Genomic DNA, 27,917 nt, shown 5'->3' on the forward strand with positions numbered 1-27,917 from the left:
ATCACTCTATAATGAAAAGTTAATAAGATTATTGACTATCTATAATGAATTGAATATACTTTGGCAACTTAGTATGTAGTAGCTACTTCTATTCAGGATGTTTTGGTTTACAAATGTAACCACACACCTAAAAATTTTAACTAAAGAAATGAAGATAGCAGAGATATACATGTAAAGTATTGGATACAAAAGTTATCATTTAGACCTAACATTTTAATGGAGAGGCGACCAATTAGAAAACTCTTTAAATACCTTACCAAAATTTCCATAACTTATAAATAGTCTTTGAATTAGTATTGTTTTAATATTTTGTCTGTTACCAAGAACTACTGACACACAGTCATGGACCAATAAGGCGAATAATACATGTACCTTACACGCGCGCCTCATTTAGCCGCTAAGTACATGTAACTGTTACCTTCATCGTAACACAGGCTGGGTTTAATGACAGCAGTGCTATCAACATTTGTCAATGGTATCTAACTGTGATTTAGATTCAGATTTACTATCTCATCCCACATATAATACAACATCAGTGGATAATAAATGTTGATATCATTTCTATATTTAAACATTTTATGACCATTTAATCGCGTATTGTTTTATAAGAAGATTGACGAGAGGATTAAACATAGCCTAGGGAGTATGTGAATTACAAATTAAAAACGTAAAATTGTGATTGCTATGTTTTAAAAAAAGATTATACATACAGCATATTTTTATAATCCCCCGCCAACGACAAATGGGTTCCGTTCATCCGTCCGTCCGTCCGTACGAATGGTTTCCGGAGCATAACTCTAAAACCAGTAGAAATATTTCCACGAAACTTCATACACACATTAGTCTTATGGTCTAGTAGTGCCTTTTGCTATTTTTTGGTTTTCATTTTTTGCACTTTTTCCGTAACCATGGAAACATTGCTGAAAATATCATATTTTTGTACCAGGTTCGTTTCCGCAGCATAACTGGAAAACCGGTTGAGATGTATGCACGGAACTCCATAGGCACATTAGTCTTATGGTCTAGTAGTGCCTTTTGCTATTTTAAGGTTTTCACTTTTTGTACTTTTTTTCTGTAACCATGGAAACATTGCTGAAAATGGCAGATTTTTGCGTAAGAATCGTTTCCGGAGCACAACTCTAAAACCAGCAGAGATATTTCCATGAAACTTCATAGATACATTGTTCTTATGGTCTAGTAGTGCCTTTTGCTATTATTAGGTTTTCACTTTTCGTGCTTTTTTCTGTAACCATAGAAACATTGCTGAAAATATCATATTTTTGTAGCAGGTTCATTTCCGGAGCATAACTCTAAAACCAGCAGAGATATTTCCACGAAACTTCATAGACACATTCTTTTTATGGTCTAGTTGTACCTTTTGCTATTTTTAGGTTTTCATTTTTTGTACTTTTTCCGTTACCATGGAAACATTGCTGAAAATATCATGGTAAATGGTAAATGTTACTTTGCAAAACTCCACCCATCTTTGTGTATATAGTCTAATATAAATGTCAAGGCTGTATACCTGATTCAATAATTGCAGCCCCGCTTTACTTGAATTATACACCATCTTTCTTTAGCTCAACTTCCTTTTTCCTGTTTTTTTTTTCATACACATAAGTCTCCACAATCAAACTTACTTCAGCTTTGATATCTCCATTGGCGGAGGATCTGAATGACTATGTCCTTGTATTGATTTAAAAGTGTGGACAAAATCGATACCATTCCAAATATTTGGTGCAAACCCATTGCTCTTAATTTTAATTCGTTTAAAAATTTTTTGCTTGATAAATCAATTTGCAAAAATTCAAAATAATAGTATTGTTTGAAAACAATATTTAAGACCCTTTATGCCTTTTTAAAAAAAAGCAATCTATATAAAAAACATATGAATTAGTAATGTAACTAGACTTATAACACTGCAAAATTTGAAGAAGAAAAAATCGGAGCGTGGGCAAATTTTGCAACCCCACCTTTAGGTCAAAGTGACAAATGTCATACAAAATAAGGTAACATCGACACCATTCATACAATTTCATTCAATTCGACTTGAACAACACTGCCTTACTAGAGAGAGACACGAAATTAAAAAAACCGTAATGTCATTTTTTTTTGTCAGTTGTCAATATCTTTTGAATTACGATATAGCCGGTTATTTTCGCGGGGATCACATTTTCGCGATTTCGCAGGACATTGCAATAATCGAGAAAATTTGATTCGCAAAATATTCAGAATTGATTTAATCTTATATTTCGTCATTGAATATTACAGATCGATTGTGATGTCATTACTTTATGGGCTCAATTCATATTGTTTACTTCCAAAAGTATCACGTTACGCTCGCAAACACATGACGTCACAATCATAACTTACCCTTATGGGCATATAACACTAATATATACAGAATGCCCTTCAATTCAGATCTCGAAAATTTAAAACTGCAAAAATATCATCTTGTCGTTTGTAGACAAAATTGAAAAGAAAATGTTCTGAAATATGAATTAAGCCAGTTTGTCAAATATTAAACGTCGTAAAGAGAGGGTGCTATATTTCTAACTTGGCGCATTTAAACTAAACTAAAAACAAATTAATACATGTATCTTAACCCAATAAAATTTCTAGAACTCAATCATTTATCGCCTACAGAAAAATGAACCGACTACTCATTCATATTTTTTCCGTTGTGGATCTTAAATTGTTGTAAAAACCCAGAAAATATCTGGCGCCTACATTGTCACAAATGACAGTGATTTGTGTGTATTTTAGAGAACTTTTGATGACAAAAAAATTATAATGTCTTACTTTTTAAGGAAAATGCGTTATACATTTTACTTGTAATCTATCAGTGGGTAATTTGATTGACGTTTTTACTCTTTTTATAGATCACATACTACCAGGGCCTACAATAGCAAAGCACTAAAATTTAAATGATGCAAAATAATTACTTTACATACTTTTAGGGGCCAATAGTAAACCTAGCTTTTTGCACATAAATATACATAAGATTAAACAATGAAGGGGATATTAAAGTTGTGTAATTCTATCATTGGTTTTATTTTCTGTTTTGAGTTTATTACCTGTTATAGTAACATGATAAAATATTAGGGACCATTACAGCGTTTCAGGATAGTCCTCTTTTCACATGCTTTTTCCTTATCATTAATCACATTTGTTATATTTATTATTCATCAGTAAAAGAAAATTGTCTTAACGTTCATCCATGCTCCTCGGCAAGTTGTCACCTCAGCACTAGCTATAAAACCCCCTCTTCTATCTCAAAAACAAATTAAAGTTAAAAAAAATAATGTTATAATCTTCTTGGTAAACAGTTCTGTACTAAGTATTGTTAACTAAATTACTGCTAAGCACTAAATGTACTCTAAAAGGAATGAGCCGAATCGCGCACACTTTATTCACAATGATATTAAACTCTCGTTGATTGTCGTGGTTGATATGGTACAACGAATGTAAGTACGAAAATAGTATTATTATATATTAAAATATTGGATTAAATGGGTGCCAACGAAAACAAAAGTAAGTTTATATTAAGGAAAGAAATTAAGATATCCGATTATGATATTCAATGCAAATTTTAAATAGGTCAAACAACCCTATTCCAAGCATATTTTGACTTTTGTTTGATACTCTCCTCGATCGCAAACTTATGCCGAAACAGTTCTCTCACGAAATAAACGAGATTTACAGAATTAATGTATTGATTACGAATTCTAGATTTCTTTTACTACTTATCAAATAGCAATGTAATATAATTGAATGTTGAGGATAATGAAGCTGAACAACTTTTAAGTTTGAATGACAATCACGGTGAGAATGATGATGATGAGGATGAAAAGGTGGTTTGAATGAACAGAAGGATGAGGTTGATCAAAAATTATAAATTTTGTTTGTCTTCATATGTAAGTCCTATTGCTATTGAAAAAAAAAACAATTACAAAAAATGTAATGGAATACCAACATATTTCGAGAGAATTCAGATAAATTAAATTTCTTGTGGTTATCATAATTAGTATTGCTGACCAAACATTTGATCATTTTTGACATGCCCAATGACAGATTAATGAGGGGTTATATGTTTGACGGACAGATTCCACCATATTTTGTGACTAGTCATCTGTATCAATTCTCCATATGGCTCCTATCACGCCATGTATAAGTGACCTAGATGTAGCCACGCGCATCATGTTACTGTCAATCACAAATGTTACATTCATAGCTTTACTAATGAATTAGTCAATAAGCTGGTCAAAGTCCGTGAAAACACCTGTTAAGTGAGTTTTAATGCGCTAACACGATCTTTTTAGGACAGTATAGGAACACTTGCAGTACAAATAGTTTTTATGTCATGAACAGGTATTTCATTATTCAATACAAAACTACAGTATTCCTTTCTGTATTTCGTGTCATTGATATATTCAACACATTGGCAAATACATAAATTCACGATGATGGGCTATTGCTGACAACCGTGCATTCATTTTACGATTTAAACAATGATTCATGATTTGAAATGTTTGAATTCGCGTTCGGTCTCTGACGTGAAAATAAATTTAAGTAATCGGTTACAATATATACTTTCTGAATGATTAATGCACGTCATATAGATAAATCATGAATTTTTCTCTTTTTAAAGTATCGATACTTTCTTTAAAACACTGGAAATAAATTTCAATATGTAAAAATAAAGCCAACCAATATTACATTTTGTCTTTTAAATATGCAAAATTCCCGTAAGATATAAACAAGACACGAAGTATAAAGAGTTCTAAAAATTAATTATGGGAATACGAAATCACTAAAATAAATAAAGTGGGTAAGAAATTGTCTCCATACAGATAATTGTGCAAAATTGAGATTCGCACTTAAATGACTGCGACATGAACCTTCTATAGCATACAAAATATATGGAACTATTGTATATTACATATAATACAAGAAATTTTTATCAATGCTTTATCCATTGATATCCCTTTCTAAAAACAAAAACATTAATTGATGTCTTTGCAATTGTTCTTATGGAATTCATAAAGGTCAAGTTATGATAAAGGATTGTACAAAAAGTCTATGGAAGATTATAAAATTTAGCGATATGAAAACTATACACATTTTTGTATATAGATATGTTATGTTGACGTGAAAGGTTATACCTGGTTACGTAAAACCTTTATAAAACAAGAGACATGATGAAGTTCTCAGCTGGGTTGACGGTTTACATTTGTGTGTATGGAGAGCAGTAGACCGTAAAGTTGGATTGTTAACCAGGCCATTCCAACGTCATTTGTGACATTACATTGTTATGAAGTGACAATCCGTCAAATGACTCCATCATCGTTTTACATTAAGGTTTAAATGTTCGAAGAATGATTGGTGTAAAACACGATCCACCGGCTAATTATCGTATAAAGATTCCCAACAAAAATCTCTATCGCTTTATCATCTGGCAGTCTGACAGAAGGAATTCTCCAGACATACTTACCTCAACGCTTACAAAGTGTTATATGCTCAAGTTAAATGTAAATGGAAAGTTTCCATCAGAGATCTAAATTTTTGGAATCTTTTCGGTCTCGAGCAACCTAAATTTGGCATAAAACCACAGACACACTACAATCTTGCGGTGACTTAGAAAGACAATTGATAATATGTGGCATAGACCTCAAATTTAGAGCATTATTTTAAGTATTCGTCATGTAATCTAGATTTTATGTTAACTTAAAGTGGATTATTTTAATACAAATTATCTCACCCCATTATGTGAACTAAAAGTGGATTATTTGAATAAAAAATATATCACCCCATTGAGTTGTTATTTAATATTATGAACACGGGTTTTTTTAATTCAATTCATATAAAAAAACATACGGCTGCAGGTATGAGTCCATTTGGTTAATTGATTACAAATTATCTCACACCATGGACTTGTTATTAAGATTAAAAATATGTTGGTGGTTTTTTTTTTACTTTAATTCATATAGCATATAGCTGCAATATGAGTCCATATACTTTTTAGATCATTTTCTATCAAGAATCTAAGACATACTTTCAAGACCGGCCTATTTTCAAAGTCGGTATATTTTCAAGATACGTTTGACTGTGGGCAATCCAAGGCTTACTTTCAAGACTGGCCTAGTTTCGAGACTTTCAGGCTTATTTGCAAGATTTCATGGTATTCAAAATAAATTGTATTAAATGATTTAGGTGTTTGTCATTGAAGACTCGTCCTTGGTGGCTAGAAGTGATGATTAAGATTCCAATCATATATTCCCAAATGTGCCAAACAAAATCACTACTCCTAATGTCAGATCTCTTTCATATTTGAATGCAAATAAGAGATTGCATTGCTTGATGTGTTATCTGGGCGTCAAAGAGGTAATACTATCATCCGAATCCCAGCAATAAAATGCATTTTATCTGTTGATTGGATATAACTATTTTTTTCTTTGTTTTCATACTAAATCCGACTTTCTGATTGGCCGATTCGGTTTCTTCATATCTCTATTAAGAAATAATCCGAGAATAGTTCGAAAACCCGACGTTATTTTGACGTCACAGTAGAGACATCGACGTTGCATATTAGTTTGGAAAAGAATTTCTGTAAAAATCAATGGGATCTCACATTTAAGTTTCATCAAGTGGTCTGAAAAATTAATTATAAGCATTGATGTCACTATTTTTTTTATTTTATCGGGTTATATTATAAATTTTGTTTTGATAACTTTTGTGATAATCCGCTACGTGGATAAACACACAAATAATGACATTAACGCCTATCAAATAAAGGTTATCACCACCATCAGAATTCCAGTTGGAAACTGCATTGTTTAATTTGGTTTTTATCTCATCAATATTATACAATGGCTGACGTCAATGGCTGTACAGACAATTTACATGTGATGAATTAGTTACATAAAATATTTTAGGTTGGAGACAACAGTGGCAACCTGAATGCAGTTTTTCACACCTGTCCAATATCCATTATTTATATCTATTACCGATAAGTTACGAAGGCATATGTGCGTCGTGTAATATGTGTAATGTAAGTTATGTGACTACGATGGAATGAGAGCCATTCATTTGCTGACGCTTCATCTACTTAACTAATTTGCGATTTGTTTAAAGAGGAATTTTTATTTTACAAAATAAGAACCCCATAAGTTATCTTTTTATTGGCAATTAATATCTTTTCCACCGAAAACGTTCCGATAATTTTATGATTGCGTTCATTTTACTTTGCTTATTTCACGGAACGCATTCTGTTTGCGCAATACCTATAAATAGGTCATCTCTATAACATTCATTTTTTCAACTATAAACTACAGGGTATAACATCCTAAAATGACCTTCCTAGGATGTTAATAGGACTTAAATCTTAATCGACCAACTATGAAACAAATGTCCACTAGGTAAACGTATAAATAATAATTATACCATGAGAAATCCAACTCCGCGAGCCAAGTTTATTCAGATGATTTTCTTTATGGTTCAGAGAAATATTGTACTGAATACCCTTGGCTAATGAACTTGTAAGGAATATTGAATTCAAAATTAAAATGCTGGACTCGAATTTGATCGACTGACATTTGTGTGAAACCTTTACCACAGGTGTCGCGTCAGTGCTGATATGTTATATACATGTGTCTAAAACACCTGTCGACATTAAATTATCTATGATAAAACTGTTATGTCGATAAATTACCACATTGAAATCAAAATCAACCAAAAATCGTGACAGGATCGCACTTAAATTAACCAAATATCAATATAATGGTAATTCATCTAACTCATATAGCATTGTGTATTGTATCAGTTAATTGTGGGAAACAGTGTGTTATTGTACTATTGCTAATTTTCAAAACTAAACCGACAATACATATCCTCTTTCAGACAAATTGCTACAATTTTATTACACAAGGAATATAATGCCATGTCTTTATAGAAAAGAGCAGAAAATACCAGGATTTGGGGTTTTTTGTTGTTGTTGTTGTTGTTTTGTTGTTTTTTGTTTGTTTTTTGTTTGTTTTTTTTATCTTTAAATAGACAATAAATATATAGTTATTTCCCGATGTTTTATGAATATTGGGCATTAGTTCGCTAGCATCGACTAGTTACATTGCTTTATATCCAGTGTTTGGAAGACAATGTGAATTATGATGGCACAACAGGGGACTTGGGAGAACATGAAACAACTGTCGCCGAATATTACCACGTATATCATAGTTAGAGATATTTGGACACACAGAAACTGTGTCAAAGAAAGGCGTTTTTAGGTTAATAACTAAACATTCCGATATATATATCAAAATCTGTAGATTTATATTTCTCACGACTTGATGACTTTATTTAGTAACTCATAACTCATGTGATATTGGTGTCATATGAATCATGTCATGATAACCCTATCTCACACGAAAACAACTCAATCATTTATTCGTGATAATGATTACCAACAATGAAATATTACAGGTATGATATTTTAGGATATAAATGTGTATTTGCAGAATATATACTTTTGCACGTTATTATAGGTTATGGCTCTGGTGTAATGCTTTACTTGTAAGCGATTATAAACGCAAATTGCATCTTTGTATTTATCTATAATTGAAAACAGGTTAATCATATCAATTAAGTTATTGAAAAAAGGTATTTGTTTTATGTTGGTGTTTTTATCAGGACGTTGTTAGGTGCTTGTTCCTTTCCCCTAATGTCATGGAGGTCAATTTTACCTGGTTTAACTATAGTGGCAGTTCTGAATAGTATCGCTATTGTGGTTTATGTATAATCATGAATGAGAGGTAACCATTTAAGTATTAATGTCACTATTTTTTGATTTTATCGGGGTATGAAAAAAAAATTGTTTGCAAACAGTGTGAATCCGCGTAGCGGATTTTCACAAAAGTTTGCAAACATTTTTTTTCATACCTCGATAGAATTAAAGAATAGTGACATCAATACTTATAATTAATTTTATACTCTATTTGATAAAATGAAGTATGTTTAAATGTAACATTATAGTGTTTTTTCAAGGGATTCTTTTTTCCGAATCAATACGCAACGTCAATGTCTTTATTGTGAGGTCACGATGTTTCGCGCCATTTTCGGATTTTTTTTCGTAGTGGTATGCAAAAAAAAAAAATATTGGCCAGTCAAAAAGCCAGATTTGGTATGAAACAAAAGAAAAATTAGTTTTATATATATATTTATACACAAATGACCTTATTGTATTTATTTTATCCATATTGAACCTATTTTATCCATATTGAACCTGTAGAGTGTTTGGCATTAAAAATGTTCTTTAATTTTTTTTTCATAAAAACTACTCTAAAAATCTGCTAAAATCGATTTCGTCTTTCTATTCCTCTCTGGAAACTTGGCCCATTGCAGGTTTAAATATATATTTGACGATTTCTTATTGAACCTGTATGGATTTGTATGTTTGATATTTTAAAAAAACGTTCCTTGGATTTTTTTTCTTAAAACTACACTCTGCTAAAATCGATCTCATTTTTCCTTTCCGGAAACTCGGTCCACTGCAGGTTTAATTCATGTACTTTTAGAGCACAAGTAAACAGATCGGTTTGGTCTTGTCGTGGTTTATATAAGGCGGAAATAAATATGACATGTTAACCATGTATAAATAATTACACTTACCGACCCCAAACATGTAGTAGGATCATTATAAATCTTTGTATATTGTGTATGCTTCATATGGTTTGGATGTTGTTTAACAAGTGCATCTTACGTATACATTGGTATGATAACATATTTATATGCGATGTAGGAACATTTTCACTTTATAACTTATTGTCTATAATAAGAAAAGAAGAGAGCTATGTTTATTTTACCAGAAGATACATGTGTTGCATTACGTCTTCATATCTCTCGAGTTCTTTATGTCTAGTTGGAAATGATAAAAATCAATGCAGCCTATAATAAATTATTGTTACGCAGTTTAGTTATTTAAAATGAGAGTCTGGAGATTTCCATCGTCATGTTCAATATAAGATAAAGAAAATAAACGTTAGATTTAAGAGTCAAATTTCATAACTCGACAGAAAATTCTTGCATCAATAACAGTATGCTTCATTCCCTTAAACATGTTTTATATATAGAAATTTGAAACTTTTTTCTGAACTTGTAGAACATTGATGAAACCGGCTACGACTTTGATTAGAAAAAAATGTAAGGCTTTGTCATTTGATCCTACTTCTATTGTAAGGAGAGAAAATGTGCATGACTTCCTTCCTAGAACAATGTGCCAAGAACTGCTTATTCTCGAAATGGACGTAAAATCTGCATTTTCCATTTTGCACATTGCAGAATCATATATCAATTAAAATCTTTTCACTTACGATGACATTCCAGTATTAGAATGTAAGTAATTGCAAAGTCACACACGTGATATATAGTATTACATAGCATTTAAAAGAGATGATATCAAGGGTACTTCATTTCTATCGCAAATAGATGAGTTAATCACCTAGTGTAAAATCTATGTGTAGGCCGTTTATCATGATAAGGTATTTTGTATGTATTATTCATAAAACCTACAGTGTATCTACAGCTTTCTAGGAACATGTTAAAATAGAGTTCTAAAGCTCTTAGCCATATAATGATATAAAATAAACACCTTATTTTTATTTCATTTTCCATTTTCTTTTTCAGATTTATTCATAAAGGACCAAATAAATACATCACGTGATGCAAATTAATGTTACCCAACCCGTTTTCGCTGTTGATTCCATTTCAAGGAGCATTTCAAGGTTAAATTTCGTAAAAATAGTCGCCGAAAAATGTTTCGACATTACTGTTTAACTAAAAAAATTGTGATTCATCCGCTGTTAAAAGTTGTTTACGTTAAATAAAACTAACTGCAGACCAGTCGTTCTAATGTCTAATAACGGTTTAATAGGTAAAAGGTCTGAAATATATGTTTAAAAAATGACAGTTTAATGATAACTTAAAATAGGGATGCATAATTTGGTATTTGTAGACATTTGTCTGTGATAAAATATTATGATAATGCCAAAATCAAGATCATGCCCATTATAACTTAATGCCAATATAAATGACAAATTGATTTGTCGTCAACTTCATATCAGTTAAGGGTTTAATCGTTACACATCCGATCAAGAAATCCCGTAGAATATAGAAGGTATTTCCTTGATTGTAATGTATCACTTATTTCCTCCACCTGACCACAACAAGACAATAATAAAGGGGTACTCCCACTACATAATACATCAAATATCGTTTGTTAAAACAAATAGTTCCTTCAAGGAACTAAGTCTCCGATGAAAATAAAACATGTCACTTTTCATACCTTTATTAGTGTTTCTTGAAATGAATGCGTTTTTCTTTGTCGTTAGTTTTTAGCTATTTGACTTTTCTAATAACAACATTATTCATATATCAAATTAATATACATGTGAGTACTTTTGTATATATTTCATTATCAATTAACAATATAAGTAATAAAAATAAAATATAGAATGTGTGATATAGATTCATATGCGTTTCGTGTAGATAAGTTGACCTTGTCAAAAATGCTTAACCTCTAGCAAAATATATCTATAACTTTTCTGTAATGATAAAATCAGGCTCAATTAATTATGCGAGTGTCGCCTTTCCGCGTCGTAGGTGTACAATGTAATTACTTCTAACGGAAATTTGTTACGTCAAAATATCGTAAAGTGCTTTAATGATAAATCATATACATCGGAAAACCCGCATATACATCGGAAAACCCTTTTTGCTTTTTCTTATAAGAAGGTAATGTCGATGATACACCATTCATTAGATATGACATATAGATCTATTTTTCATGCAGTAATTGCGATTACACATCGTGTAAACTAAAGGGGAACCCCTCCGTTTGAATATGTTTCAGTGTGCCAATATGAAATAATATTGCACTGTGTGTATAATTAAGGAACAGTTAAAATTAAAATGTGAAAATATTCAAATAAAACAAAACATTGATATCTCTGGTTTGACTTAAAATCATCAAAGTTAATGGATTCGACTTCAAGCATATCGCAAATAAGCAGTTATTGTAATAATGACAAAACTATCTCGTAATAACGGGATAATCATCAACTTCATGCGAATTTCGATTACGATCAGGATTGTTCGCAAATTTATGAAACTTAATAAATTGAACGAAGTACTCCTGAAAATGGCTTCCTCTCTGTACCAACGTTACAAATCTACTTTAATATAAGAACCATTAGCTATAGGCTATTACCGTGAAATCATAACTCAGGGCCTAAAAGTGATAATATTGGGCTATGGTGCCCATCGTATAACTTTATAGTGATGTTCAACAACCTCAGTTTTATGTACATATGTATGCGGAATGGAGGAATATAATTACAATGATGCTTATAAATAAAGGATCTTACAATGATTACAATGAAGTATGAGATTTATCAATTGAGTTTATTATTTTATATGTCATTAGCCTTTAGGCGAGTGGCATATCAAATTATCTAACGAGTTTGATTTGATAAACTTCATATCACATAGTCACGAGTGTAAGATTCTATTTATCACATAATTTTTAACAATAGAGTTATTATAAGTAAAAACTTATAAAAAGTTTCGTCTCTTTATAAAACAGTAGTAATCCGGCTCGTGATCTTTCCGTCTACTGAGACAATCATGCGACGTCATAAATAGATTATGACGTAAAAACTACATGTGACGTCACAATAGTGTGACATATGTGTCTTACGATATTTATGACATGGCCGTGTGACATGGTTGGACCGGCTAGTTATAGGATAATTTAATTTGAATAAGCAAATGAGATACTACTTAAGTTTTAGGTTTCTTGCTTCAACTTATTTTTACTATAAAGCAAATCCATACGTGGCGCATTAATATCTTTGCCCGTAGTTGAATTTGACCAATGCCTGTGACGCTTTTAAAATTTCCCACGCAAACGTTCTTCGTGTAGGACGTCATAATACTCGATGTACACATCTTTCAGTCTATGCAAAAAAAAACTCAAGCTTCTAACGAATAAAAATGAATGTAACATATGAAATCCAATTACATAGAAATGGAACGTTATATTGAAAGTTCTTCACCGTCCCAGCTGATTTCTTAGCCAGTAAAAATCGTTTTAAAGCAGTTTGATATTTATGTCATCAGTATCCTTGATTCTAATACAGTAGTCTTCGTAAAGAAAGCGTAATATCAAAAATACCAGTATTGACCATATCCCTTTTAATTAAATTAAAACACTTTGCAAATCAATTAAATCACTATGAAGTAAGGAATTAATGGCATCCATGAAGATTAATTTAAGCAAAACAGAAAAGTACGAGGCAAACAAAGGGGAAATCGGACTGGTTTTCACACAAGATACAAGAGAACAAATGCAAAAAGAAAGTGCCGGAACTAAAAAAATACGTATTGTTTTTGAATTTATAATTTTGGACTTGCATGCATTTACTTCACTAGTTGCATAAGAATTTGCTTGGTGATCAGGTTTATTGCTGTAATTGCTATGATCCTCAAATGTATCATGTTGCAGTTTTATAAGATTTTAGCACTAGGTCAATTTCGCTCAAACATAGAACTATGAGTGATGACAGCGGAAGAAGCATTAACCACATCAGTGGTTGTATCGCGTGCTCTAGTAATGTCGATCATACACCTTCCCATTGTCTTCTTTTTAAATATAGAAACCAACAAAACCACAATAATACATAAAACTCAATTTATTGAGCTAAATAATTAAATATCCGGTGACATTTATGACAAGTTCAACAAAGTAAGTACACGGAAAGAGTTATGATTGATGTTTACGAAAACAATAATAGAATAAATTATCAAACAGAGGCAGGCACGGACATTTCACACACATTTCGTAACGTACACTTAAATAATTGTGCATTTTGTAATAATTACTGCATGATTCAAGTCAGATGACCTCACAGCACGTGTTTCACAGATTTGGACAATCATTAATTATAATAGCATTGAGTCACATTTTAGCTGTGGAGGTTTTCTGACTGTCGTGTTCACTCATCCTCGACCCCAGATGACACGCTTATCTAGCGTTAGTGTGATTCACATGGGATCGAGGCAGAGGTACATCAACTTCAGATAATGCATGTCTAAGTTAATTAATATCTGCCAAGACAATTTATCTTTTTAATTTAACTATTAAGCAATTTCTTTTTTTAATTTAATCAACTAATCTAATCCATCATTTTAAATGTTAACATTTAAGTATGTCTTTGCAGTTTAATCAGTCATGTGAATTCTATTAACTCATCTTAAATGTATTTAATGCGACATTATGATAATCATGCAAATTAGAGATGCATCTTATCAATCATTTAATTATTATAGACCTTTTTTATATTGATTAGGTTGAATAATGTGTAATAAAGAATAAAAGGCATTGTTTCAAACTTGAAATAAAAAATATTAAACCACTCATACACTCACCGTTAAAACAATAATAACAAACTTGAGATCAAATATGACTTCTGGATTTACAGAGAACATTTCACTACCGCCAAGCCACTTGAACCCATATCATCTAAAATGTATTTCACTAGCATATTTTTCGGAATTTCTAAAAGTGTTCAATTTATAATTGATATCAAAAACTTAATGAGGTTAGGCACAAAAATCACAAAAATTTGATGCAACATTACGAGTTGAAAAATGTTTGAATTTTTGAATTATCAATGCTTTTTGATACTTTAGAAATGGACAGGGCTAGATTTCTCTTCTTTACAATGAGTCATAGTTATAAAAATGTTAATTACACTTAAAATGGGAAATAAAAAAGACAGATATATGGACTCTGGGACAATAACACAAATAAGTTTTCTGCGATTTTTACATTTTCAGAAAAATGACACATAACAACGCTTAAAATGATAAGTTTGTAAGTACTACTAAGTCATATTAAGAAAGTTTCATTAAAAACATATCAGCTAAGGTAGTGACAAACTTTCACTACATAAGTATTAACAGAAAATTATTTGAGACAACTCAAAGACGCAAAACAAAAACAAAAAATACACAAAACAGTATCTTACAAGAAGATAAAGTGGATTTCAAATCACAATAAAATGTTATTCAGACTTACATGTTTCAATTATTTAATCCTTATAACAATTATTTGTCAATTAACTTTTAAAAGTGTTTTTTTCTTGATGAGCAATTCCGCAAAGATAAACTTGCAATAGTATTAAAATACATAATGCATTTTTCTCTTATCTACTTAAATTAAGTCAGGATTGTCAAAATATATATCATTTATAGCAAAGTAAATTTGAAAAGTCCAAAACATTAAGACATGCTTAGCAAGAGATGCTCTTACTTTCGTGATAAACAATTTGCTTGAATTTTTCATCAACGGATATCTCATTAGGAAGTCTGATATACAATGTTTCCAACTACAATTTATGACGCTCTGTTGTTTTCGTGGCTGAGTCTTATTACCTGCGAAATACGTCAAATATAATCGCACACCAAAATATGCTGGTTTACAGTAAAATAAATCAGCCTATTTAAATGTACTTGGTGACGCGCTGGGTGTTGGCATGGGGTGGTTCGTCTCCAGTAGGTCAACTTGGATATCCGGACTAAGGGTAAGGTGAGTAGATATACACCTGCGATGGAAGGCAAACGATCTGCCAGTCAGCGACCCCCAATTATCCATGATGTTATATGTATCTTTGTTGTCAATCTTGACGCTGTCCACATCAGTATTCCCTTCATCCACATACATAGAGCGAATAGTAGCAAACGGGTGAGTGACACGATCCTGCATAAAGTTCATGTCACTGACAAACAATTGTGTTTCATCGTTTGTGCTGTTCAGACTCATTTTAAGGGAACTGCCATCTTCATAGTAAACCTTCATTTGCCAACGCTCGGGAATGATGTCAACCTGCGTTATGATAGTGTATGGTCGAATCCGGTCGCCTTTGGTCTGACCGATAATCACCGAAGTTCCGAATGGAATCCAATCGGTTCCATCTGGAGCTGTCGGAAGAAGTCGCACATTTCCGTCATTGTAAAGAACAAAGACCTGTGCGTATCCGTTGTTCCATGGGATCGGTCGGTAAATACGAATAAATGTAATATTTTCTGCGATGACGCCATTGCTCAAACGTACGGTCATCGTTTTTGGTGCGAGCCAGGAAAGCTGAACATTCACGGTTTCGATAATGACGTCATCACTTCTGTAGATGGTTGAAATCTCATCAGGAACCATGGGTCGTTTGATTAACTGAAGGTAATCAACCTCAAACTTGATAATGACGTCCGCTTCCATAGACAGTACAATGTAATTATCGGTGTCTTCAATCCAAGTAAAGTCTGGAATGGTCCACATTTGTTCCAGGTGTTGCGGGTCGAATGTCCGAACAGACGGATCAGAAAGGCGTCCACTCCTTTCACGGTATTGCATCATTACCGTTACTGGAACATGAAGACTCTTAAATCTCAAATATAGTTCATTTCCAATTTTGGAATCAATACTTCCTTCTTTTTCACCTTCGAGTTTGAATGAGGCAATGACAGCGATCGATTTTCTTGAATTAAAGTCTTTTGCAATGAATATGAGACTGGAATTTTGTCCGCGTATATCATTGGTGTCGGAGTTGGCTATAAAGTTGGAGAATTTCCACAGCTCTGGTGGCAGATGAGGACAATTAGTGAGGTTGTCATGACGACGGTTTGCGAACGATTTGTACTGTGGAAGCGTGGCAGTGATAAGAAACTGACTTACCGCCGGATTGTATATTGGAACATTGACGTTGTCGACTTCTGCGCATTTTGTGTCATAGGACTGCTGTACTATTACAGCGCTCTCAGTGTTTGCTGTTAAGGCAGGTCGTCTGACGCCAAAGTTCGCCTCCGGAATACACATAATAGTACATTGAAGAATTTCCAAATTCATTCTTTCATCGTCAATGTCGAACTCAATGTTATCAACTGTGATATTCGACGACCCTGGTCTGACGTCGACTTTCAACACATGCCAACCGGCGTCAAATGTGTAAACCCTGGGAAATCTGCCGGTGTCAATGAAGGTCTCCCGGCCACCCTTAGGCGGAGAGTAGTAAGTCCCAAGCCAGTAGCCGTGGTCAAGGTTGACTGTAAATAATGCATTTGCATTATCACTTGAAAACCTGAAGTTATTCAGCCGTAAAGTTGTCTTTTCTCGTATGCAGAAGTTTATCGACAATGGTTCAAATTCGTTCACCATGATAGTATTGCCGTTAGAAGAATTTGCCAAATGAATGACAGGATGGTTTGCACTTGTTCTGGAATTGTCGGCTTGAAGAATGAAAGTTTTCGTAAATACTGTTGGAATTAAAACAGTACAAATTACTAATATCATCATCTTGGCTTCTATACTAAGAGCCTATGTCGATGAATGTTGACAGGAAAGATGCAAGTCTGCACTGCAGTATATTCGTCTGAGTGTCAACTGCTGAAAGCTGCGCACTGTCGGATACGCTGTCGAGCTTACTGTTGGATATCAAACCTCCTCTCTTTTATACCTATGAATATAAAAAATGGAGGATAATTAGATACAATTCACTTTAGCTTCTTTCAACGTGTGTCTATTTACAAATAGGGTGATCTGTCACGCCACGACGTGCCGGATTCATATAGATTTTCTTGATGGATTGCATCAAATATAAATTTATTTTACCGCGTACATAAATTACTTATCATGATTGTGCATTTAAGAAATACTTTGAAGAATGGGCTCAGTATACAGTGCAGATATTAATTATCATTTAAATGCATGTTTTATTCTTACATAAAAGAATGTGTTCTTCATTAACAATTAATAATCATGATAATAATCATTAAGGATATTTGCGTCAAATAATTTGCATTTACGCATAAAAGGCAAAAACAAAAATTTTAAATGTCTAACAGAGACAAAAACAGACTTAAATGGGTTTTATTTGAGTCCACAAAAACACAATGCAATTAATAATGGGGTTAGAGATACCAGTCTAGTTGTGTTGTAGCTTACCTGTTAGCGCGTGTAGCGGTGTTTCCTGGACAGGTAAAAACCTAATATGTATTAGATGTCGTGAAGTGTTAGCCAGTTCACTGTTACAAAGTTGTTCTTTCCAAGGCACCTGCCTTATGCTGGTCTTAGTTATAGCTACGCCTTATAAAGCCTTGGCCACACTCTGATGCTCGTTACCATTGATGTATACCTTGTCAGTCCCAACCAATGGGGGCAGACACTCGTGTTTTTTATCAATCAGGTTCGCTGGTATACTTATGATATAGAGCGTAGTTTTATTAAAGTAATTTGCATATTGATGGACACATTAAACAGCCAATCAAAAATGTCGATTTGCTTGGTGCTCGTCATTTATCTTTGCTGACGTCACAAAATGGCTACGTATATTCTGATCAATTATGGTTAACGGGAGTATCTAAGCTCGTTCATCAACATCAATACTGGATATCACATATCAACACAAACCAAAAGATAACCTAGTTTTCTTATAAAAGACATCTATTCTCTGTTTCAAACCGGAAAATCTTTTTACTTCGTGCTAAAAGTGAGCATGAGGATAAACCCGTGATTCAGTGTTTTTATTAAACAGATAACAAAATAATACAGAAAAACACGGATCAAAACATTGATGAAGGAAGCTCATTTTCTATGATGGATTCTTTCCGGTATGACATAGAGATACTATTGTGGTTTCAGCCAACGTAATGTTGTTCTTTTATTGTACTAATTTAATCATCCATAGACAATCTTAAAAAATAGCGTAAAAATTTTAAGAGCTTTTGTTTACCCCAACCAGTATTTTAGCAAACAAACAACAAACAATCGCAATGTTATTTTCTATTTGCGATTGTTTACAATTCAAAATGTGCAAATAAGATAAAATCACTAGAAGGAATAAAGTAAGGGAAACGCCATTAAAACTTCAGTCAATACGTTCGTGGGTTATAAGTTACCAAGTTGGTGAGTTTTGGTACAAATCGCCAACCAACATTACGTTTGTATAGCGTCTGCACTAAATAATGACAGAGAACACATAAGTGCGCTATTGATTTACATGTATGTCATAATTAAAACAATCACACAAACAAACATTAAAGTTAGTTAATCAAAATGAACCAATTTGCATTGCCGTTCGTTCGAATTATATATGTACATGATTTCAGGCCGCATGAACGAACGTATCATTACTTATTTTTGCTTTTGTTAAATAGCATGCTGTCAACAGCCAAGGCCACATGTGTACAAGTATATTGTCAGAGAAACACCTGTAAAGCAGTGGACAGAAAGTTAGAACAGTAAAGAAATATTTATATGGGAAAGCTTACCTGTCTTTAACGCACACATTAATGTTGACTCCATTTTAAACAAGTAGCATTCCTTATACTCATCTATAGTTAAACAGCCTTAACCAAAAGTATGATATTTTAACATACTTTGGTCATTGTGAAGGGATCATTACTCTATGAAAATAAAAATATGAGAGTGCTTGCTTTAGATTTAACGTTAACAATTTTTAACAGTATTTTGGAACAATGCTAAATCACATATAATGTTGATATGGTGGTTTTAGATATCAAAGAAAAGCATGACAATTTATTGACTCGTTCCCTATCCTGGCCTTGAACACACGATCTACGGCACCCAATCGCCTAGCCAAACATACCAGCGCCTTCTACCACTGCGCCACATCCACATGCCCTGTAGCGCAGTGGTAGAAGGCACAGGTATGTTTGGCTAGGCGATTGGGTGCCGTAGATCGTGAGTTTGAGGCCCGGATAGGGCACGAGTCAATAAATTGTCATGCTTTGTTAAATTGTGTTTCTTTGATATTTTATGGTGGTTTTAGAGAAACATTGCAAAATAAAACAAAGAAATGATGTTAGACATCATGTTTTACTTAGTATGACGTATATAACTTATACTGATCTTATAAATATTCCAGGTCTAGTACTCTTGACATGTCGTCCAGCAGGGCAGGTAACAACGGAGATCCCGAGGGACCTTTTACCATCGCTCCCACCAACCCGGCTAGTGACACGGCAGCACAGGTGGCCTGCATCAATCGCTTGCCCAAGTTTTGCTCATTTCCTGTTTTTTGTGGTTGCGCATCCGGCTGCGACTTCCGTTTCTTTATGAATGCCATTTCATTTCCGTCTGATAAGAGGCTCTGAAGTCGTCCTCTTTTTCCCGTTGATATGCACGTGTCCGAATGAGACGGCCGGGGCCGTAATATTTCATTTCCGAAATCAAGCTCTGTCTCTCTTCTATTTTTGTTATGGCAGCTAATATCTGAGTGTTCAAATTCTTGATTAGGAATTGCTGTCTGTCCCAAACCTTCGCCACTGACATCTGCCTTACCCATTTCATGTCCATCATTATTGCCTTGTTCCGATTCATGAATCTTGGTGTCGCTCATGTTCGATTCCTGATCACTAGCTGCAGCTTGTTCCGATTCTTGATCTTTTGTTCCGCATTTGCCTCGATCTTGACCATCAACTCCACTTTGGCAGGATTTCGGGCCATTGCTAGCACGATCTTGACAAGATCGGTGATTTTCAGCTCCACCTTTGCCCGACTTTTGACCACCATCAGTTTTACCTTGACCCAATTTTTGACCACCACCTGCTCCATCTTGACCTGACTCTTGACCACCACCTGTTCCACCTTGGCCGGATTCTTCACCGCCACCTGCTCTACCTTGACCACTGCCTGTTTCACCTTGGCCCGACTCTTGACCACTGCCTATTCCATCTTGGCCCGACTCTTGACAACCACCTGTTCCACCTTGGCTCGATTCTTCACCGCCACCAGCTCCACCTTGGCCCGATTCTTCATCGCCACCTACTCTACCTTGGCCCGATTGTTGACCACAACCAGTTCCATATTGACCTGATTCGTGACTGCCGCCTGTTCCACCTTGGCCCGACTCTTGATTCCCAACAAATTTGCCTTGGCCCGACTCTTGACCACCACCTGTTCCACCTTGGCCCGACTCTTCACCAGCAACGGATTTACCTTGGCCCGACTCTTGATTACCAACAAATTTGCCTTGGCCCGACTCTTGACCACCACCTGTTCCACCTTGGCCTGACTCTTGACCACCGCATGTTCCACCTTGGCCCGACTCTTGACCAGCAACAGATTTGCCTTGGCCCGACTCTTGACCACCACCTGCTACATTTTGGCCCGATTCTTTACTGCCACCTATTCCACCTTGGCCTGGCTGTTGACCACCCTCTCCTCCATCTGGGCCCGATTCTTGACCACCAACAGATTTGCCATGACCCGACTCTTGACCACCGCGTGCTCCACCTTTGCCCGATTTTTCACCGTCACATGCTCCACCTTGGTCCAATTCTTCACCGCCACCAGCTCCGCCTTGGCCCGACTGTCGACAACATCCAGTTTCATCTTGACCCGATTCTTGATCACCAACAGATTTGCCTTGGCAGGATTCTTTATCAACACATGCTCTACCTTGGCCCGATTCTTCACTGTAACTTGTTCCACCTTGACTCGATTCTTGACCACCACTGCCTGTTCCACCTTGGCCCGAATGTAGACCACCACCAGCTCCATCTTGACTCGATTCTTGACCGCCATATTCTCCACCTTGTCCCGGCTCTTGACCACCACCTGCTCTATCTTGACCTGACTCTTGAACACCATCTGTTTGACCTTGGCTCGATTCTTCACCACTACCTGTTCTACTTTGGCCGGAATCTTGACCACTGCCACCTGTTCTACCTTGGCCCGATTGTTGACCACAACCAGTTCCATATTGACCTGATTCGTGACTGCCGCCTGTTCCACCTTGGCCCGACTCTTGATTACCAACAAATTTGCCTTGGCCCGACTCTTGACCACCACCTGTTCCACCTTGGCCCGACTCTTCACCAGCAACGGATTTACCTTGGCCCGTCTCTTGACAACCACCTGTTCCACCTTGGCCTGACTCTTGACCACCGCATGTTCCACCTTGGCCCGACTCTTGACCAGCAACATATTTGCCTTGGCCCGACTCTTGACCACCACCTGCTACATTTTGGCCCGATTCTTTACTGCCACCTATTCCACCTTGGCCTGGCTGTTGACCACCCTCTCCTCCATCTGGGCCCGATTCTTGACCACCAACAGATTTGCCATGACCCGACTCTTGACCATCGCGTGCTCCACCTTTGCCCGATTTTTCACCGTCACATGCTCCACCTTGGTCCGATTCTTCATCGCCACCAGCTCCGCCTTGGCCCGACTGTCGACTACATCCAGTTTCATCTTGACCCGATTCTTGATCACCAAAAGATTTGCCTTGGCCGGATTCTTTATCAACACATGCTCTACCTTGGCCCGATTCTTCACTGTAACTTGTTCCACCTTGACTCGATTCTTGACCACCACTGCCTGTTCCACCTTGGCCCGAATGTAGACCACCACCAGCTCCATCTTGACTCGATTCTTGACCGCCATATTCTCCACCTTGTCCCGGCTCTTGACCACCACCTGCTCTATCTTGACCTGACTCTTGAACACCATCTGTTTGACCTTGGCTCGATTCTTCACCACTACCTGTTCTACTTTGGCCGGAATCTTGACCACTGCCACCTGTTCCACCTTGGCCCAATTCTTCACCGCCACGTGCTGTACCATGACCCGACTGTTGGCCACTTTCAGATTTACCTTGATCCGATTTTTCTCCACCATCTGTTCCACTTTGGCCGGAATATTGACCACCACCAGCTCCACCTTGTTCCGACTCTTGATCAACACCTGTTCCACCTTGGCCCGGCTCTTGACCACCAACAAAGTTATTTTGACCCACTTCTACACCACCACCTTCTTCACCTTGGCCCGACTGTTGACTACAACCAGTGCCACCTTGACCAAACTTTTGACCACCATCAGCTCTACCTGAATCCGATTCTTGAACACCATTACTCTCGCCTTGGACCGATTCCTCAACATGACAAACTCCGCCTTGGCCTGGTTCTAGTCTACCACCATTCTCACTTTGTAACAATTCTTGACTATCACCATCTCCACCTTGGCCCGAATCGGGACCACCACCAGCTTTACCTTGGCCCGATTCTTGACCACCACCAGCTCCACCTTGGTCCGATTCTTGACCACAACCAGCTCCATCTTGACCCGACTGTTGACTACAATCTGCTCTACCTTGGCCCGATTCTTGACCACTACTTACTCCACCTGAACCCGATTCTTGGCCACCACCAGTTACGTCTTGGTTCAATTCTTGACCTCCACCAGCTCTACCTAAATCAAGTTCTTGAACACCATTAGTCTCGCCTTGATCCGATTTCATTCTGCCACCATCTTCACTGTGTAACAATTCCATGTCACCACCTGCTTCGCCTTGGCCCGATTCTTGATCTTCGTCATTTCTGCTTCGATCTGATGATTCATCAGCAGCAACTTCTCCTTTGTCTTTACCTAGCTCGTTATATCCAGATCCGCCCAGATTCAGTTCGTGATCATCTGAGGCGTGTTTGTCAACTTCCTTAGCATCAGTTCCACCGTGGTCATTAAATTGACCAACACCCGATATTTCTTCGCCATTATTTTCGCTTTGACCTGATTTCAAGTCATTGCGTCCATATGGGTCTAATTCTTGCCCATCAACCTGGCCTTTGCCTGAGTGTGTGCCAGTAGTTCCGCTTTCACTCATTTTTTGCCCACTATCAGTTCCTCCATTATATGATTCCTTGTCGACACCTGTCCTGTCTTGGCAAGAATGTTGACTTCCAGTCCTCGCTATTTCCGATTCTTGGCAACCAAGATCACCATCTTGATCCACTTCATGATCACAAACATTACATCCCTCTCCTGTATCACCAACTTCATGCTGACTTGATTCTGTACTATCAATGTCCTGGTTGTCCGATATCTTATTATCAATATTATTCAAACCTTTGCCATTGACACCCCGCGCTTCTTCTTCGTTACTTCCAGCACTTTCTAAATCTGATTCTCCAATTAAATTATCACACAATCCACTCTTATGTTTTTGCACATTGTCACCGACCAATTCCTTTGGGTTTTCGGTTTTATTTGCGTTAATTTCTTGAGCTCTCGTCGCGGCGTCATTTCCGTCGCGTGATACACTGGAAGTCCCAATACTTATTCCTGAATCACTTGCGAAATGTGAAAGCGCCGAGAAAAACACGGCTAGGTCATCCATCGATATGTGTGAGTGGTTTGATACAACTGGTGATGCTTCGGCTTGGTTTTTGTCTGTATTGTCTGGACAGGGGCCGTCCGTTTTCGCCTCGTTAACGTCACCTGTGACCAAGTCAATGACAGACGACTGATCTGTGTCAGTATCGGATCCCGTATCACTAGCTTTTCTTTTATTCATTTCCATCAAATTACTGTAAACAAAATCATAACAATGGAATAATACAAATCGCTTGATACTTGTTTTAAATATCTCCCTCTCTCCTTAAGGTTCAAAGAAAGAAAGAAAGAAAGAAAGAAAGAAAGAAAGAAAGAAAGAAAAGAAAGAAAGAAAGAAAGAAAGAAAGAAAGAAAGAAAGAAAGAAAGAAAGAAAGAGACGGACACTCACGAATGTAAAAGATAAAATATAGTCGTTATTCACGTCCCACTGTTTGATAGACTGAATATCAGCTTCGGAAAACAAGTAGAAACAAGGATCTGTGTGATATAAGAAGCAGTTTTATATTGTTTTCAGAATGTTGTTAAGTGTATCTTAATTTCTCTGCTAATGTTGTTACTGGGTTATTAGCTTAAAAATCATCATTGCTTTCTTGCTTGCTTGGAAACACATTCGCTGCAGTTAACCTTACATCTGTAGAGAGATACCATCGATCATTTCCCGTACAATCGACAAGATGTTCTTCATATCAGCAGCCATTTTTTCCTGTTCTTGTTCTAACGTCGTCTCCGGAGACAAACCGCCAGTGTCCTTCACTTGTTGGAATAGTCCAGACAGTCGGCTTAGCGATTCAACAGGGGTCGTCTACAAGTAATATACAGGTATAAGGGATGAAGGGAGGTTATGTTAGCATTTCGTTATCTACTTTTGGATACATTTTATCTTTATGTACGTATAACCTATGAAATAATCAATTTACGTACTATGTACAAATATCTTGAAATCAGTAATGGGCGTAAAATAGGATTGCACATATACATGTAACGCCAGTTCCCTAAAATCATGACTGAACGATCTTATAAAAACGGATCAATGAACGTTCTTTGATAAAGCATAGAAATAATTATATTTTTATTTTTTCGTTTAGCTTTGAATTTCGTTGCAAATCTATAAAGAAAAGAAAATAAACACATCCAATATCTTGCGATATTTCATCATTGCTAAACTGTTTTATCAATCTTCCGCTTCGAAGGTACATCTAATATATTCGCACTGATCGTACCTCAAGAATGAGATGTATAACAGGGCGAGTGTGTACAATGCACCAATGCATCTTATCAGAAATTAAAGTCCATATACAGATAAGTAGTAACTAAATAAAGGTTCATTGTTTATTTATGCCGAATAATTCAACATTAACACAGTGACATTTAACAGTACAATAGGATTTGTTTCTACGAAGCAGTCGGGGTCACACAAGGACGATAAAAACTATTGAGTATAAATGGTTCATTGATTTACATAAAAACAGTAGAATGATATATCCATTGTTTCATTGAGCTGTAATGACTAGTATGGTGAAGTGCAGTGAGTAAAATTCCACTGGTTTTGTTTGAATTCCTTAACAGAATAAAATATGTATATATACATGTCGATGGTTTTGTTTTATTTTCCTAATATAATATATAAATGCGTATGCGTGCCGATGGATAAAAGCGCTCCTATGAGGTCGCAGGCCTGCGTGAATGTGGGTACATTCAGGGAGAGGGCTTATATAGATATAGCCTGCTGCCCAATCCCTATTAAATCGAATGATTTAATAAAGTATTTTGAAATGAGATGTGGGTGCAAAATCATCCAAATATCATGGAATTGAAGATTTACTCTGTGTGTGCCTTAAATTTATAAATAATATTTTTTTCGCTACTGAGTACAGGATTTCTGCGTATGATTTCGATAAGAGCATTATCGGTGTATAAAGTCTGTAAGTGTTCCTTTGTTTGTTTGTTTGGGTTTTTTTCAATCAAGGGTGGTCTCGATTTGATGTCGGGAGAAAACCGTAGTATTCCGAGAAAAAGAAATCATCCACCGCGATCAACGCCTGTATGTATGACTCCGACTATTGTTAAGTTTCATTCCCCATGCCTCGGTTACATTTGAGGTAAGCTACATCTCGCAGCTCTTCTTTAAATATTTTAGCTACTGAATATTCGGGAAATACAATAAACGCCAAAATCCATTGTCCAGTATTACCTTAGTGCATTCTTACCCTGGGTTGGGCGTCTGTATATACAGATCCCCTGTCTCTTCCCGAGAACTGCAGTTTCGCCAGTTCATCTTCTGACTCAAATTTCTCCTTTTTATCGACCGTGTTGACAACGGCTCGTTTTGAGTTGTTCTCGTCGGACAGAAAATTGCGAGTGATTTCTTTTTCTAATGTCATAAACTTAGCACGAACATCTACAAAAAAATAGTTTGAAATATAACAAATTGTTAAACAGTGTTTCCTTTAGTGTTCAGGCAATTGAGGCAACTTTAAAGCAACAAAGTTAACCATAATGTACAAGGACAAAATTAACTGTTCATTCGTTGTCGCAGACAAAGCCTTCTACATATTCTAGAGGTGGATATAACGACAGTGATAGTAACCCCCTAGATATCGAGGATGCCGTGATATTTCTTTGTTCCAAATAAACACCTCAAAATTGTATATTTATATACCCTTCACCCTCATTTCTATTTTTGAAATAGGCAAGAACATGGTAGACCCTAGAACTGCAATGTCATATATTGTTATTCTATTTCCATCTACTCACCTTCTAACAATGCCTTGGTAGTGTGGATTTCCTCAGCAATGTTACCACCAATCGCGACAGCCTTGGATAATCTTACCACCAACATAAGAATCTCAGCAAATGCTCTGATAGTTGACTGCATGTTCAGGAGATCTGCCATGCCAATGATACAACTTTCACTGTTTGTTGAAGCTGTCGCCTGCTGAACAGAGTCTGTCTGAGTTTGGTCGTCTATCAATACCTTGTGTGTCGGGAAACTAAATTCTTCGTCTTGTTTCAGTTTCGATAGTTGACCTGTGACCAAATGGCCAAAACGCTGAGACAATGACAAAACCGGAAGTCGAACTGCTTCCAAAACCCCCAAATAGTCGTCAGTAGATTCTTCCGAGTTGTCGGAAACTGAATTATTTGAAATGACCGCGTCTTCTATGCTGTATATGATATGAGCTTTGTATAGTTCCTCAAACGATGATTCGTGGTCTGATAAGTGTTCATCTGTGTTTTCATCGTCCTTCTCCATTGCCGCCACGGCACGAAAGTTGTGCTGTGTTGCATACGTTGCTTAGTGAACACTGGCGATTATGACGTCATAAAAGCATTGTCTAAGTTTTCGTCTCATTATCTCGTTTGTGACATAATAACCGAGTTCACCAAATGGACTACGTCTATAATTCATCTAGCGCACTTCATGGAATTTGCATATTTCCTGTTGGCATTCGTGTTGGCTATGAATGCCAACTCAAATATGTTCAATGCTTATATTTTCATTTGATAACAATTTTATGTTGAAAATCCCAAGATATTTTGCATCTATAATGTATATATAATCCATTATCGTCAAAGACGGAACAGCCATTTTCAGTGAACGCTGGAAGGCCTAGGGGTACAATAAAGTCACAATGATAATGACGTCATAATAAGCAGATAGCAGTTCATAGACTGGTG

At 35.9% G+C, this 27,917-nt stretch overlaps 2 protein-coding genes across 2 annotated transcripts; both read right to left on the minus strand.

Annotated features, from left to right (window-relative positions):
* Nucleotides 1–13,726: 13,726 nt before the first annotated feature.
* On the minus strand, nt 13,727–19,645 carry LOC138328122 (uncharacterized). Its single transcript, XM_069274762.1, has 2 exons — nt 18,047–19,645; nt 13,727–17,558 (listed from the first exon to the last, which is right to left on the minus strand). Exon 2 carries the CDS (start codon nt 17,396–17,398, stop codon nt 15,551–15,553), a length of 1,848 nt encoding a protein of 615 aa, XP_069130863.1. The 5' UTR covers nt 17,399–17,558; nt 18,047–19,645; the 3' UTR covers nt 13,727–15,550.
* A 282-nt stretch (nt 19,646–19,927) lies between these two features.
* On the minus strand, nt 19,928–27,539 carry LOC138327137 (uncharacterized PE-PGRS family protein PE_PGRS54-like). Its single transcript, XM_069273121.1, has 4 exons — nt 26,994–27,539; nt 26,438–26,637; nt 24,869–25,041; nt 19,928–24,432 (listed from the first exon to the last, which is right to left on the minus strand). Exons 1-4 carry the CDS (start codon nt 27,490–27,492, stop codon nt 19,974–19,976), a joined length of 5,331 nt encoding a protein of 1,776 aa, XP_069129222.1. The 5' UTR covers nt 27,493–27,539; the 3' UTR covers nt 19,928–19,973.
* Nucleotides 27,540–27,917: the final 378 nt, after the last annotated feature.

The sequence above is a fragment of the Argopecten irradians genome, chromosome 7 (assembly GCF_041381155.1).
Source record: "Argopecten irradians isolate NY chromosome 7, Ai_NY, whole genome shotgun sequence".
NCBI classification, from domain to species: Eukaryota; Metazoa; Mollusca; class Bivalvia; order Pectinida; family Pectinidae; genus Argopecten; species Argopecten irradians.